The following is a 16,161-nucleotide window of genomic DNA, read 5'->3' as shown; positions in this document are numbered from 1 at the left end:
GTGCCCAGAGGGAGTGGATCTTCTCCGAGAAAACGGTTCCATCTGGCTTTCTGTAGGTTCCAGTGGAGCCGAGGGTGCAAGGTTTGGGGCATGGCAGTTTAGAACCACGGTGGCTCTGAGCAGCCCACCATCACTGAGCAAGTTTCCTGCCAGCTTGGCAGGACAGAAGCACAGAGCCCTGCCTGGCAGAGCAGTCGACTCCACTCAAAGTCGTCTCTCAGTGGCAGATCTGGGAGGAGAGGACTCCCCCTCCAGCTCCTCACTCACACGGTGGGGGTTTACTGGGTGCAAATCTGGTGCTCTCTCAGACCAGCTGCATTGGAACAGACCCCGGAATTTCCAGGATGAGACATACTAAGCTTTAGATTACTTGTGTACTATAAACTCCAGGCCTCAGACGGCGCCCCAGACAGTCATTGCCAGGCCTTGGACTGAAATGAGGAATTCTGTGCACTATGAGTCAGAAAGCTGAAGCCCATAGGGGCACCCCTGGCTGAGCGCAGCTCTACTCAGCTCTGAATGACTCACATGCAGAACCTCTTTCCCCAGAGTATGTTAGGATGGAACTACATAGCCAAAAACTACACTTCCCAGACTCTCTTGCAACTAGGAGTAACCATATGACAAAATTCTGTCCAACGACGCAAGAGTGGAAATGATGTATGCAACTTGTGGGCCCTGTCCTTAAAGGGAAGGAACTCACCCTCCACCTTATTTTCTCCTCTTCCCACTGGTTGGAATGCAGTTGCAATGGCAGGAGCTGGAGTAGTCATTTTGGACCATGTAAAAGAGGGCGAAGCCCTAGGAATGGGGAGCAGCCACCTGGAGGGAGCCTGGGTGGCGGATCCCTGACCCTGGGGCTGCCACATCAACCCTGAACTGTGACATGAAAGCCAAAGGAGCTTCCCTCTCACTGAAGCCACTGTGATTTTGGCCTTCCTCATAGCGGCAGGGCCCATATTCTCATGATTACAGAAGCGATTCCAAAAGACAGGAAAGAGCTCTGGGAACGTCCTGGGAATTCCTATCAGCCATCTTCATTTATTTCTCTGTGTGGTTTTTTCACCTGGAGGAAGCAGGCCTCAGATTGCAGGTGAAAGGGAAGCCCCCTTCTGACCAAAGGGCACAGCTGCAAGGACCAGGATGAGATTCTCTGAATCACCTGGTGAGATTCCCAGGGCACAAGGTCATGGAGCCCCCATCTCACAGCAGGTGAGGCAAAGGCTGCAGACCCATCTCCCTTCACCCCTGAGAAGCACAACATTTTGATTAAACCGCTGACAGCTCCGCTGGTGGGCAGAGAAATTTGGAAACATCAGGAAATCAAACTGTGAAGTCTTTGAAGGCACGTGATTTATGTGGAAATGGGATGAAGATAATGTGCTTGGCTCCAGTGTTGGGTGACCCGCCCGATTCTGGAATCAAATCTGAGGACTTCTTGGCTCTCAGCACACCTCTGCTCTCCCCGGACACGCTTAGCTGGAGCCCTATGTGTGTTCCAAGCTTGATCGGCACCTGCGCCTTCTCCTGCAGCCGCATTTCCAGGGCCGTGTTTCTCAGACTGTCTCTGTCAGAGCACACGCACTCGCTCAACGAGTAATTGTGTGCGGCTCTGCTTCCCCCCCGCCCCCGAGACACCAGAGAGCCGAGTGTGATTAGATTTATGGGGAGTTTGTTGTAGTTTTACATAATTTTCTGATGCAGTGCAGATTTTTGAGCAGCATTCACAGTTCCCTCCGGTTCAGCGTCAGAGGCTGGCTCCGGCCTGGTTTCCACCCCCCGGAGTTCATAAAGCCTAATTCCTCCCACCCAGCCTGGAGGTGGCATTCCTGTCTGATGGATGGGCAGCTCCAGGGAAGATGGGGAGCGTGTGGCTAAAGGTGTGTGTGGAGAAGAATTTGGGAGGGCCCAGGCCAGCAGCCTCTGACTGTAGGAGCCACCTTGAAAGGCATCTTTTCCCTTGGGAGCACCCCGTTGGCTAATCTCTGGCTCACACAATCTCTCAGAACTTTTACTGCGCCCAGTGGGGTTGGGGTTCCTCTCCGGCCATGTGGATGGGGGCCTTTGTCCAGCAAAGGGGCCCTAATTTTCCAGTGGAATCTGACAAGAGGAACTCCTTCTAGTGACCTAAGAAGAAGCAGACAGAAGGCTCAGAAAGGCCAGGAAGGCAACTCTTCCTCCTGACTGAAGACTTGTTTTGAGCGGGAACTCACCTCTAAAGGTGAACACTGAGGGATGGGAGGAGCTCCAGAAGCACCTGGACCCTGGTCACCCTTTCAAAGCAAGAGTCCTTAGGACTCTTATTTTGAAAGCATTGACTAAGCTCCAGGAAAGAGGTTCCAGACCACTTCCTCCAGGCCCTGAGTGCAGGGACAAAGTTGAGCTCCCTGGAGTGACTCTACCTCCCAGGAAATGGGACAGGCTGGCAGCTTCAGCCCCTTGGACAGGGTGCGCAGGGGTGGAGGAGCTGAGCCGGGCCTCCTGAGCTGGCTGGAAGTGCTGGTCTTAGGGCACAGGCTGCTAGATTCTTGCTACCCCTTTACAGAAGGGGTACTGGGGTGCAGAGAGGGTGGGGCATTGGCCCAGGGCCGCATAGCGGGGCAGCCATGAAGCCAGGATGAGCACCCGCCTCCTGACTCACCAGCCCTGACTCTTTCTACCGCCCTTCCTAGGGGGCACCAGAGCTCCTGGTCAGCAGAGTCATCGCGCTGGCCCAGCTGAGGCCCTGCGGCAGAGAAAGTATGAGTAGGCCACTGGGGCGGGGTCTAGGCAGGACCCAGTGTCCGGTGCCAGCCCTGCATAGTGAGGTGCCCCCTAGGTACTGAGTAGGAAGGGCAGGCAGGCGGGTCTGACAGCAGGGCCCCCAGCACTGGTGCCCCAGACTCCTAACCTCTGGCCTGCCCTTGGGAAGGTGCCACTGAGCAGCCCCGGCTCCCAGAGCCAGGACTCTGCAGCTTCTGTCTGCTGCTCAGGCCCCTGGGCAGGTCCCTTCCCCTCCACCATTCCAGGGCTATTTCCAGGGCCCTGTGCACGCCCAGCGCTGTGCGGAGAGCTGGAGTGCTTCCCAAGGGTAGCCGGGCCGTTTCCCCATGCGTCCTGGTGCTCAGCAGCATTTTGAAGAGGCTCACGAGGCCCCTCCTGATGAAGCGTGGGAGGCTGACATCTCCCCTGTGGGGACTCGAGGAGGCCAGGGCACAGGGGTGTGAAGGCCCAGCTGGGTGGTGGGAGGGCCTGTGGAGAGGCTGAGAGCTGAGGGACAGGCGGGGTGAGCAGGCAGAGGCAGGGAGAGGGGCAGGCAGAGAGGCAGCAGGCTCTGGGCAGTGGGGACTACAACAGACAGAAAGGGCGCAGAGTCCTGCAGAGGCCAGGGGCTGTGCTCAGGAGCTTGGACATTGAGTGTGCATTGAATGGTTTTAAGCAGGGAGGGATGTGGTCAGGACCACAGTTAAGAAGGTTGCCAATGGGTGTGGCTTGAGCTCAGGAGGCCCCTGGGCTGCCTGCCTCGAGTTTCCAGGCAGGAGCACTGAGACCAGCCTGGTCCAAACCTCCCAACGGGGTACTTGGCTCAAAGGACGATATGTGAGGAAGCTTAGTCTTGTGGTCCAGCCCTTGGTGGGCAAGGCTATCACCCACTGGGGGGCCCCCCTTGCCACACAGACCCCTCTGTCCCTCCTGACCCTCATCCCCAAACATGAGGCTGGGAGCAGATCCCTGAGTCCGAGCACCCAGGGGACTCTCAGGATTAGCATCACTGCGGGTGCTCCGAGCCTCAGCCTGGACCCTCCCAGGCACAGGGACCTTCACCTTTGCTCCCAGCCGCAGAAAGAATATTTCAGTCCCCCCGCTGTCTATGCTGACCAGCAGCTGCTTCCTCCCTCCAGCCAGCTCCAGGGACAGTTCTGCTTCTGAGTGAGCCACTGACCCGCCCCCCAGGCCCCACGGATGGCAGGTCCTTGCCCTGAGCCCTGACCATCAATGTCCCTGAACCCTGAGGGCTGCGTGTCCAGCACTAAACAGCCCCCGTGCTCTTCTCAGCTCAGGAAAGCCCCCAGACCTGTGTTTGTTTTTCCCGAGCCCTGCTGAACAGGGAGCAGGAGAAGCCACTGAGAGCCGCCAGCGGCTGCCGGGAGCTGTGGCCACTGCAACAAAGTACGGAGCAGCCCCGGCTTCCCGGCCTCACTCGGTGTTTTGCATTCTGTGATTTGCACCTGACAGATGCTTCAGAAAGCACCACTTCGCTGACAAAATGAAATCCAGCTCAATTACCATCATCTATTTGCCACCCAGCCTGGGAGCTGAGGCGGGCCCTGAGTCCAGGAGGCGGTGGCTAAGCCCAGATCCCTCGTGGATGGGCAAGGCAGAAGGCAGGGTCCGCTCCCGCCACCCCTCCCCTGTTCCACACTTTCCCTCCCCAGCTGGCCTCCACTCCTGTCTGTGGTCCTGGAGACCCGGTCCTGGCCCACTCTTGGCCTGCTCCTTCCCCTGCATGCTCTGTGTCTCCAAACCTCACTCTTTTCATCTGTCATGTGGGCCTGGCATTTTATGCCCTGGCTGCTGTATAGGGAGCTTACAAGGGGCCAAGTGAAGGTGGGGCAAAAGCTAAGCTCACAGTGCCACTGTCATTCTAGTAAGATGGGGCTCCAGATCCGCATCCCCAAGGCCACAGAGGACCTTTCTGGCCCCACCTGGTTGACACCAGCCTAGTCCCCAGCATGGGGGCGCCAGGCTGGCCAAGGCCACTCACACATGGGTTTCAGCTGCCCGATGAGCTCTTCTTTAGTCCATTTCGCCCACTCCTTCTTGTCGGTGTTGATGGAGCAGAGGATGGGGCCGCAGGGCTTGCCGCAGTCCTCAATGGCTGGCACATTCAGGTAGTGCACCAGGACGATGTCGGGGTTCTGTGGGGAGAGCAGACTGGCAGCATGAGGGTGGCATGGAGCCCGCCAGGGTCAGGGCCGCCCCCAACCCCGCAGGTACAGGCAGAGACTGAGGCCCCAGACACCCGGCTCTCTTGACCTCGCACTGCTGACGGTTGCAGCCAGATGGTTCTGTGGTGGGGGCTGTCCAGCGCACGTGGGATGTTAGCAGTCTCCCTGGCCTCCACCCACTGATGTCATTAAGCCCCTCCCCCTCCAGCTGTGACCCCTGGAAAAGTCTTCAGACATTGCCCAGTGTCCCCTGAGGGGCAACATCACCCCTGGTTGAGAAACTCTGACCTACACATCAGCTGATATGTGTGTAACTGGGAACCACGGGCATGAGGTCCAATTCCCTCCAACCCAACATCCCTGACCTCACACCACAGCCACTGCCGTCTCCCCCCTTCACGCCCAACACGCGTTTCCCCCTCACAGCTTGTGGGATGCCCCCAACACAGGCATCATCACCTGCTTCTCCCCAAGGGGAAAAGGAGCTCCCAGAGCTTAAGGCCCCTCCTGCTGAGGGCTGGAGCCCCTCCGCCTTCAGCCGTGGTCTTCTCCCCCGACGAACAGCCCCACAATGAAGCACTTTATTTTATTTTTTTAGACAGGGTCTCACTCCATTGTCTAGGTTGGAGTGCAGTGGTGTGATCTCAGTTCACTGCAACTTCTGCATCCCGAGCTCAGGTGATCCTCCTACTTCAGCCTCCTGAGGCTGGTACTACAGGCACACACCACCACACCTGGCTAATTTTTGTATTTTTTGTAGAGATGGGGTCTCACTATATTGGCCAGGCTGGTCTTGAACTCCTGGGTTCAAGCAATCTGCCCGTCTCAGCCTCCCAAACTGCTGTGATGACAGGCGTGAGCCACCGCACCCAGCTGGCACTTTCCATCTAAGCAGTACCCAGGGGGCAGCTAGTGCCCAGAATCTCTGGGAACGCCTCCCTAGAAGAGCTCTTCTGTCACCCAGTCCGGCTCATCCACTCTTTCTTGTTGGCTTCTGGGGCGGAGTTTCCTGAACTTCTGGGCACCAGCTGTCCACCGGGTATTCTGGGAAAGAGCTCTCAGTCTGAAGACCTAAAAGGCCCAGTTTCGGCCAGGTGCAGTGGCTCATGCCTGCAATCCCAGCACTTTGGGAGGTCGAGGCGGGCAGATCATGAGGTCAGGAGATCGAGACCATCCTGGCTAACACGGTGAAACCCTCTCTCTACTAAAAAATCCAAAAAAAAAAAAAAAAAAAATTAGCCAGGCATGGTGGCAGGCGCCTGTAAGTCCCAGTGACTTGGGAGGCTAAGGCAGGAGAATGGTGTGAACCTGGGAGGCGGAGGTTGCAGTGAGCAGAGATCGCACCATTGCACTCCAGCCTAGGTGACAGAGCGAGACTCCGTCTCAAAAAAAAAAAAAAAAAAAAAAAAGCCCAGTTTGTCTCAAATCGGTTCTATTTAGCAGTCAGCCCCTTCCCATGACATCTTATTAAGAATGTCCTCTGTCGCTTTCTGTCCCCTGAGCTTGGGTAGGACATGCCAAGGGGCCTTTGTGAGGCAGCAGTGTCGCTGGGATGAGCATCGGGCCTTCTGTGGCTTTCTTATGGTCTCCCCAGAAGGCAGCGCTGCTTATCTGGCCACATCAATATTGACAAGTTAAAAAGAAAAAAAAAAAAAAGCAATCCTGTCACTTTCTAGATGCATCTGGATAAGCCAGAAAAACCTAGCTAAACTCTTGCATCTCAATCAGAGGGTATTTCTTGAACCTTTTTTTTTCTCTTTAGACAGGGTCTTGCTGTGTCACCTAGGCTGGAGTGCAGTGGCGCAATATCGGCTCACTGCAACCTCCACCTCCCAGGTTCGAGCAATTCCCCCACCTCAGCCTCCTGAGTAGCTGGGATTACACGTGCACGCCACCACAGCCCGGCTAATTTTTGCATTTTTAGTAGAGACAGGGTTTCACCATATTGGTCAGGCTGCTCTCAAACCCCCGACCTCAGGTGATCTGCCTTCCTCAGCCTCCCAAACTGCTCGGTTTACAGGTGTGAGCCACCGCGCCCCGCCTGAACCATTTTTTTCTTGCATTGTCCTAAGGAAACATGACAGGATATCAGGACGCTGCAGGGAATGATGGAAAAAGCCACGCGGAAGGCTTCATCCTGTGCTTTTCCTCCTGATAGAGGAAAAGCTGCTTTGCCCTCTGCTTTCCCCGGCTGGTAGACTGAGACTCAACCATGAGTCCTGAGACAGGCAGGACCCCAGGCAGGAGAGAGCTGGGTCTGCAGCTGCTTTTTTGGATGTTGTCAGGGCAAGAGTCATACATGAATATGTGAATCAATCAATCCATGAATAAATAAAGACTCAGGATCACACCATGACCAATGTAAGTAAGGAGACTGGCATAATTAAAAAAGATTTTCACCAAGGGTTCAAACAGATTTTTTCCTGCCAATACTCAGATAACCAGGAAACTCAATCAACATCAACAGGAGCCTTCTCCTTAATGGCGGCTTTTCTGGATTGTGGTAATCATGCTCCTTAATAATCATGATAATCCCTGACATCAGTGCGGCACTTTATTCTTTTCAAAGCACTTTCCAGCCATTATCTCATTTGGTGCCGCTGCTAGCCAAGGAGGCGGGCAGGGCAGGGCAGGGCAGGGGAGGGTGTCCTCCGTCTATAGTGAGGCGCCTACAGCACTAAGAAGTTGTGACTTGCCCAAAGCTATGTGCCAGCAGGGCACAGCCTGATCTGGAAGCCAGGGTTCTGACTCCAGGTTCAGGTCCTGCCAAGACATCTGGTGGCCTCCCTTTCTGCTTGGCCTAAGTACTGTCTCATCTCCATTTCACTTCATTCTTGCAGTATGCCCAAGAGTTGGGTCGGGTAGATCTGCTATGCCCTTTGCATGGAGGTGGAGAGACGGGGTGATTCACTGTGTCCTTGCCCCATGTTCTTTCTACAGACCAACATACTGGCCTCCTGGGGACTGTGTCTGAGCCGAGGGCTCCTGCCTGTGCCTGGGCACAGCCAGGCAGCAGTGCCAGCTGCTGAGCAAGATGAGTAAAGATCAAAGGGCTGCAGGGGCCAGTAGGCCACCCAGGGCTGCCTCTGATTCTGGTCCCTGAAGCAGGAGCCTGGCCCTGCAGGAGGGAGCTGAGATGCCAGACGCCTGGGAGATGAAAGGGCTGCCGCATCCTGCTCCACAGCCCCGCTGAGCACAGCCTGGGTGCCTGGGACCTGCTGTGGGAGGCCAAGGTGGTGGGCAGGCAGGCAGGGTCTCGTGGGGCAAAGGCCCTCCCTCTCTCACCATGAACCCAAACTGTGGAGTTCCTGCATGAGAGCACCCCAAACGCTGCTATCTCAGGAAGTTCTGCCTGCAGGGCTCAGCCTCCATCTGCATAACCAGCCTCCGCCTATTCTTGGAGGTCAGACACCAGGATGCCCTCCTCTTCCAGGAAGCCTTCCCTGATTCCCTCTCTGCCTCTACCCTAGTAGGATGGCATTTGGCTTTGTGCTTTAATTGTCTGAACATCAACTTTATTTCCTCAACCTCAGGGACAATGCCCTGGAGCTATGACAGTCCAACAATCACCGGGGCTTATTTAAGGTTTGTAGAATCAAATTAGGCTGAATTCTAACCTCCTGCTTGTGCCCTCCCTAGACCTGTGTTCTCCTGACATCTGGCTTCAGTTTTCTGGGTCTACAAAGGGCAGGGAAGCCTTTCTTTCGTTCTTTCTTTCTTTCTTTCTTTTGAGACGGAATTTCACTCTTGTTGCCCAGGCTGGAGTGCAATGGCATGATCTCGGCTCACTGCAACCTCCGCCTCCCGGGTTCAAGCAATTCTCCTGCCTCAGCCTCCTGAGCAGCTGGGATTACAGGTGGCTGCCACCACGCTCAGCTAATTTTTGCATTTTTAGTAGAGATGGGGTTTCACCACGTTGGCCAGGCTGGTCTTGAACTCCTGACCTCAGGTGATCCACCCACCTTGGCGTCCTAAAGTGCTGGGATTATAGGTGCAAACCACTGCACCTGGCCGGGAAGGCTTTCTAAACACAGGTTGTTGCTAGGAAGGTAAGATACAATGCAAGGCTGGTTCTTCATTTTTCTAGGTCTGAGATCTCTTTAAGAGCCTGACGCAGGCAGTGGATACCCACCCCATCCTCCAACATACCCCAAAGGCGCATCAACACTTCAACTCAAGTCTCACAGATCCACTGGTCAGTGGATCCCGCTTCAGTAACTACAAACGTAGGGATCGTAGCATCTAGAACTACCCCTTTCAACTGAGGGCACATGCCCAACACCCGGGGCTGGGGGGTCCCTTCCTGGGAGCCTCCATGCTGGGCCTTGCCTTTCTCCCTTGGTTTGATACAATTAGCAGAACGTCCCAGCCCCTGGCGGGTCCAGGAGACCAAGTGCACGATCAGGAGAGATGCTGGAGCAGGCAGCCTCCCGGTTTCCATCCCAGGGCCTGGAGCTCTTGCTGCTGGAATGCCCAGAGTTGAGTAGTAACGATTTCCTGGCGTAGGGCTGGTTTTCAGACACAGACTGATGGAGGTATTTTTGGAAATTTGGGGCACACATCGCTTCTTGGCAATGTTGCAATTTTATTCATTAGTTTTACATTTTATTGGGTGTTTTTGGCAGAAAAATATATTAGCCTTGAAGTCCTCATGTATCAGTTTCATGGAGTGCTCGCAACGGTGTCAGAGTCCTCGCCAAGCTGCTTTGCTGGTGGCGAGATGGGCTCAGGCGGACCAGCTCAGCAGGGCGGCCTGGAGGAATACAGAGGCGAGCCTGGATCTGAGAGTCACGGCAGGCGACAGACACTGCCAGGGCCCTGGATTCCGGATTCTGGACAGTTGTGGCGTGAAGTTGCCTTTGTCTTGTCCAGGCTGCCCTGATGTTTCCGTGGGGTTCACCACCCTGTCAGGCCTTGTGGGTTCAGGCAGGGAAGAAGAGCTTGTGGAGAAGCCCCACCCCGGGTTATGGAGTTTTCAGGCGAGATGCTAGGGGTCGCCCCCCAAAGTGAGTGTGACCTTTGGAGATGAGCCCCTGCTTTCCCGGAGGCCTGGTCGGTGTCAAAGGCTGGGGAGAGGGAGCCCCGTGGCATGGTCTGTGACTGTGGTGGTGGTAGGGGAAGCCAAGGATAAGTAAAAGTCTCAGAACTTCCACAGCCTTCTGGAAGAGCTGCGGACTAGGGGATCCCTCCTCCCTCTTGGTGCCTCAGGCTCCTCACCCGTAAGCATGGAAGCTGCGCCTCTTTCTCACTGGGGCTGCCGCAGGAAGCAGGGTCAGGCCTCGGAATGGCTGCGATGCCGTCAGGACGGACAGAGGCCCCGCTCTACCACCACCAACCGCCACCAAAACCAAACCCAGACGGAACAAAGCCCTGACATGCTCCCCGAGAGGGGGAGGTGGGTTAAGCCTCCAGCGGGCAGTTCTGCTGCTTAGAGTCCCCTTCCTCCGCCGGCAGCCCCAGCCCGTCCCAGCTCTCCTCTTGTTGTGTGCAGAGGCCCTTCCTCCACCAGCATCCAGCCTGGGGCTCTGCCCTCCCTCTCTCCCGCTCTCTTTCTCCCTCTCTCCCTCTCTCCTTCTTTAGTGGCCTTATCTAGCATCCTGACCTCACACCCACCAGATTCCCAGGACATCCCGATTTCTCTCTCCAGCCCACCTCTCCTCTCTTGCCTACCTGGCTGTTGACAGCACCCCTTAAAGTCCTCAAAATACCCACGACTTCCCACGGCCGACCTCGCCTCCCAACCTCCCGCGCAGACACTTGGCCCCTCCAGGCTTCCCACAGCTGCCCAGGTCTGGAGCCCGGGAGTCATCCCCTCATTTTCCCTCCCTCTCCCTCAACGGCCAGTCGATCATCCAGTTCTGCCAATTCTCCCGCCCCAGGAAGCCTGATCCTCCCATTTACCCCCTGCCTGCAACCACCAAGTCTGAGCCTCCACCTGTTCTCCTGCTCACATGGGAGTGTGCCCGACTCCCGGGTGTCCTCACGTCTGCTCTTCCCCTCCCCGACCCATCCTTCAAACAGCAGCCGGCGTGGTCAGGCTGTTCCGGACGGCTCCTTGGCACTGAGATCAAGCCCACACTCCTGCCACGGTTCCAGGCCGGGCCACCTGTGCTTCTTGCTGGCTGCTGCCTGGGTAGTGAACCTGGCTCCCACCACCCCATTCCCCAGATCTGCTGCTCCTCTCCCTGGGCTGTGGTCTCTGGCTGCCGCGCTCCGTGCCACGTCGATCCCAGGTCACTTCCTTGTGGAAACCTCATTCAGCAACCCCGTTGACAACAGTGCCCACCTTGCCTGGCTCCCACCTTGCTGTCTTTGCAGCACTAATCTCTCAGTTTCCGCTCAATTACTACCCGGGTTTGGCCTGTTTTCCTGGCCACAAGTGTGAGCTCCGGATGGCTGGGACTGTCTGCAGGGCAGCCACATGGCAGGGACTCCATCCCACCGACTGAAAACCGGGGGCATAGCGGGGTGCCGCCAAGCTGCCCCAGCACACGGGCCAACAAGCCTGCCAGGGGGCACCTGGCCTTGGCTGTGGGAGCTGGTGCAGGGGTGGTGGCTGTCTCCTCTCCGGAGACTCAGTGTCTCAGGACCAACCCTGGAGAACCCCCAGGCATGTCTTCTAGAGGGACAGACAGAGACTGAGGGCCAGGGAAGGAGTCTTTGTCCACCCCAGGCATGGGCTGGAAGAGGAGGGGGTCCACTCCCTCAGAAGGGGCCCAGGAGGGGTGGCATCTGAGGGGGTCCATGAGCCCTCTGCCCCTCTCCGAGGGAAGTTCAGCTTGTCCATTAACCCAGCTGTGCCTCCTGGAAATGCATTTGGAGCTGCAGATCTCCCCGGTTCCAGACTCCCAGGGCCCTGCCAGGCACAGGACTCGCAGGCTGAAGGTGGTGGAAGGGCATCTCCCAGGAGCCTGAGGCAGAGTCAGTCTCTTCTAGAACCTTTTCTAGATGGCATCTTTCACCCAAACCGCAGGGACAAAGAGAGGACAGGGGACAAGCTGAGGGCCTTTCCTCCAAAAGCACAGGAGAGGCTGAGAACGTTCTGCAGAGAATGCCTGCTCAGTGTTAAGCAGACCCTTTAGTGCTGGCCTGAACCTTGCCAGGAGTGGGTGAGGCAGGCAAAGGGCTCATGACGGGCCTGGCCCCCAGCGGCGCTCATATGTAAGGCCACCGACACTGCCTAGTAAATGGGCATGAGGCGGAAGGGGGGAGGTGCTCCAGGCTGCAGAGGGGAGCTGAGCTCTGCACCTCCCGCGTGCTGAGCCCACCCTGGGTGTGTGCAATTGGCCCTTGGAGTTGGTTGAGGGTACAGCAGTGAGCTCTTCCCCAGAGACCCACGGAGGGGACTCAAGTCACCCCCAGCAAGAGCCTTGGGGATCTCACATCCTGTTCCTGGCTGCTTCCAGGGTGGATCCTGGGCCAATGGGTGTCAGGCAGCAGGGTCCCATGGCCCTGGCCTGGGCTCCTCCATCTCCGCTGAGGAGGAGAAGGTCTGGAGCCAGGACCCTTTTCTGTGGAGTAAGCAGGGTGGTGATGCAAGAAGTGGTTAAAAATGCAAAAAGCTGTTGGTTTTGATAAAGAAAAATGCAGCTGCAACATCTGTTTGACTCTTGTTTGCAGCTTCATCAGCGCTAAGTGGTCAATAAATCAGAGTGGCATGGCGTTCCGTTTCTTCTGGGGCTCAGTCATTAATCTCGTGCCAGTTCTCATGAAAAATGAAGGAGAGAGGCCGTGTGATAGTGAAAATGTATACATTACCCAGAAAGTCATAATAGCATGTAATAGTGCCACACACCTCCTCACTTGCCGCTGGGGGCGCGGGGGGCGGGCCTGTGTGCCGCCAGCCAGACAGAAGGGAGACGGGCGAGGAAGTAGCATTGTCAGCATCGCAAGCTCCTTCGATCTTTGCATTTGTCATATTAGTACCGTTTATATATATTCTGAATGTCCCATAAACCTCATCGTCAGAGGCACAGGCTTCCCTGCACCTGGATGCTTAATGAACAACGAGGGTAGGAGCCCATGAAACTGGTGTGCAAGGCTGGCAGGGAGAAGGGCAGGGTTTATTAGGGAAGGGATAGAGGGCGACACTGGGTGGCACAGGGCTGTGGTGTCACTAGGCTGCAGGACTGTGCAAAATCTTCTCGCCCACCTTCTGGCTGCCCCAGGTAGCTGGGCCCCTGTCCTCTCTGCTCTGGGTAAAGGTGTGAGGTGGGACGATGGTTCCACTAGAAAGGAGGCTGATCAAGAAGGCCTTGGCAGGCTTGGGTTCCATCCCCACTGTCACCCACTGAGGGTGGTCAGGAGGCAGGGGGAGGGTCAGACAGGCCTGGAGGATGGACGGAAGCACAAGAAGGATGCTCCCTGAGAAGGGCCAGGGCACGCGGGCGCCTGCTTCTCAAGTCTCCCAGGATCTGCCAGCCCCTGAAGGCTGCCATCTCCTTGGGTCTCTCTTCCCTGCCTCTGATGGCTCCAATGCATGGTACTGTGGCATTCCACGGCCACTCGGGGGTGGGAGCGTGCCTGGACCCACAGCACACACCTCCCAGTGGGCATTTCTGTTTTCAGAGATCGCTTTCTGAGTGTCAGCTGTGTCTCGGGCTCCACATTCAAGTTCTACAACCCACAGGCGCAGGTGCTATTGCTATGCTCGTTTACAGAAAGGAGAGTACCTTGGAGGGCTGAGTCTCTGGGTGCCAGCCCTGCTTGAAGCCACAATCTCACACCTCCAGGCCACTGCCCCAGGGCTCTGTGGGGCTCACTAGATGTTTCATGGGAGGGCTGTGCACTCAGCCTCAGTGCTCCGGGCGGCAGCAGCCCAGTTCATGTCTATGTCAGAGGAAAAGCACGTCCAGGGAGCCTGACTGGGTCATGTGAGGTGTGGGGAGCTGGTAGGACCAAGGATGGGGCTGGAAGACTCCTGGCTGGTCTGTAAGCTCCTCAGGGCAGGACGGAGGCTGCAGATGTCCCTGTCTCCACATCAAGGGCCCACAGTAGTTAGAACACCCTTTGTGGGGTGTCCAGGGAGTGGGGAACAGCCTTCGGGGACCCTGGAGTTGAGCACCTGGTAACTGATGGTGCAGATCTAGATCCCCAAAGTTGGGAGCTATTAAAGGAGAAGCAAAAAGAGAAGGGAGGGAGTAGGAACTGAAAGAGGGGCCCTGGTGTCCCCAGTAATAGGCAGGGTCAGTAGTCAACTGTGCTCTTCTGGGGGCTCGGTCCTGCAATCTGTGCTGGGACCAGGGATCCCCCACTGTGGCTGAGTGTGGCAGGGCACACAGAACACCTCCACGCTTCCTTGCCAGTGCTTAGCAGGGCCAGCGGATTCTGAGCGATGCCTGGCAAGGGATTCAGAGGGCCTGCAAGTGAGGGCAGAGGTAGGCTGCCTTTGGGGTCCCTGCAGCCCCTTCCCACGGCTGCCCTCATTACGCGAGCCTGTGCGCCAGCGGGAGTCGGGCCGGCAGCCCTTCCCTGCTTTGGAGGGAGGCTGGGAGACTTAATTAGTTAATGTGGGTAAAGTGGTCTGAAGATGAAAAACCCTGGGTAATTGCTGAGTGCTGCTGCTGTTGTTATTACACAATTACCAGAATTTTCCAGTCATGGGAATATAGTTAAACAATTTCCACCTGGTGCGGGGTTCCGGGAACCATGCCGGCTCAGGGGCTGGCTTGCTCTGCCTCCTTTAGCCCAAAGGTAGTGTAGGAAAAACACATTTATGGTGGGAGATCAGGCCTGGCACAGTCCTGGGCACATCCTAGACACCCAGAGAATGCTGGCCGAAGGGAGTTCTCCAGTCTCGCTGAGCAGATAAAGATGCATGTACCTCGAGAGGGGACAGAGGGTCCCGTCTGCCTGCACTTTCTGGAAGTCTCTGGAACAGTCCCACCCAAAGGCTGCGAGGGGGTCAAGCCACCCTAGGGGGCGCTGCTGGGGAGGGGAGGCATTTTCATTGCGCAGCAAGCCCTGGCTGCCCAACAGCACATGTGCATGGGGGCCGGGGCTGGCCTTATCTAAAATCATTATAAATGACCCAGGGGAAGACATGTCTGATAAAATCTCCACATTTGCAGATGACACTAAATTTTAATGAGTAACGTAAAAGCCGGTGTCGGAGGGTATGGGAGCTACAGATGCATCCCAGGGCAGTGACGTGTGGGGCAGCGGGCTCAGGATGAGTAAAGCAAACTGCCAAAGGAGGCTGGCAGCCCGAGCTGCCATTGCCAGACCCGAGAGAGGACCTCCCAGGATCCACAGAAGCCACTGGTTCACAGTTGTTGCAGGGACCAGAAAGGCCCAGCCTGGAGAGCAGGGCACGACCTGGAAACTGGAGACAAAATGGCCGAGGTGTCTTTGCTGCAGAGCTCGGTCTGAACTAGTGAGTGCAGGGGTGAGGGAGCATCAGCCGAGGAGGGGCAGGCAGCTCCAGGAAAACGAAGATAAAGGCTTTCCGGTCCAGAAAGACAAAAGTCGGGAGGAGATGTGATTCGAGTCTTCAGAAAAGGGAGAAGAAGTGAAAGCGTGCCTCTAACTCTACATCCATGAATGCTAAGAATACGGTTCCCCCACCCTGGAGCTCAGGGAGGTAATTTTAGCACAATCAAACTACACAGCGGGCAGTCAATGTATGAGACTCATTATTCCAAGGCGACATGGGCTGAAACATATAAAGAGATTTTTCTAAAATGGGTGACATTAGTTCCCAGATGACTGATCCATAAGGAGTCGTGCAAGAGATCGGGATGCTGGGGACTATCTCTCTCTGGGACCCCCAAATCCAGGAGACACCATGATGGCCAGTGCCCCCACCAGGGTGGAATCCGGGGCTGCAAGTGTCAGCCGGACTGTTCAGCATCCAACCATCCTTCTCTCGCTTGCCAGGGACCTGTCAGGGATGCAGGCTGCTGGCATCCTGCATTTGGCAGAGCCTGAGCTTGGATGAGATTGTTGGTTGGTGTCCTGTCCTGTTCGTCTCCTGCTCTCACCTTGAACTAATTTTTGATTTATTGGTGATGCTGTAAGAGTTGCTCCGACCACCCCTGGGACAAGAAGCCATGGGCCTTTCAAATGGACACAGGGAACTCCTATAGGGAAAAGGTCCTTCTCAGGGCATGCAGCCCTGGCCCAGCAGAGACAGAGGGTGGAACAGTACAGATGCTGGGCAATCAGGTCTCAGAGGGCTGCAGTCATCACACCTCTGACCTCCTGTCCCTCCCAGGAGCTAAATCCACAGCCA

At 56.3% G+C, this 16,161-nt stretch overlaps 2 protein-coding genes across 10 annotated transcripts in view; both read right to left on the bottom strand.

The window, feature by feature from the left end:
• The window catches only part of CAMTA1 (calmodulin binding transcription activator 1), a 1,003,074-nt gene that overhangs the window by 124,446 nt on the left and 862,467 nt on the right, over window positions 1–16,161 (bottom strand). For all 9 annotated transcript variants that reach the window (XM_050786880.1, XM_050786872.1, XM_050786886.1 and 6 more), the window contains one exon: window positions 4,745–4,898. In XM_050786880.1, the coding sequence (XP_050642837.1) occupies window positions 4,745–4,898 (154 nt within the window). The remainder of the gene's footprint in view (window positions 1–4,744; window positions 4,899–16,161) is intronic.
• Window positions 1–16,161, bottom strand: part of VAMP3 (vesicle associated membrane protein 3) — a 707,779-nt gene that overhangs the window by 135,978 nt on the left and 555,640 nt on the right. The gene's annotated exons all lie outside the window — the stretch shown is intronic.

This window comes from Macaca thibetana, chromosome 1 (assembly GCF_024542745.1).
Source record: "Macaca thibetana thibetana isolate TM-01 chromosome 1, ASM2454274v1, whole genome shotgun sequence".
Classification (NCBI taxonomy): domain Eukaryota; kingdom Metazoa; phylum Chordata; class Mammalia; order Primates; family Cercopithecidae; genus Macaca; species Macaca thibetana.
This window is presented reverse-complemented; position numbering and strand designations above follow the sequence as displayed.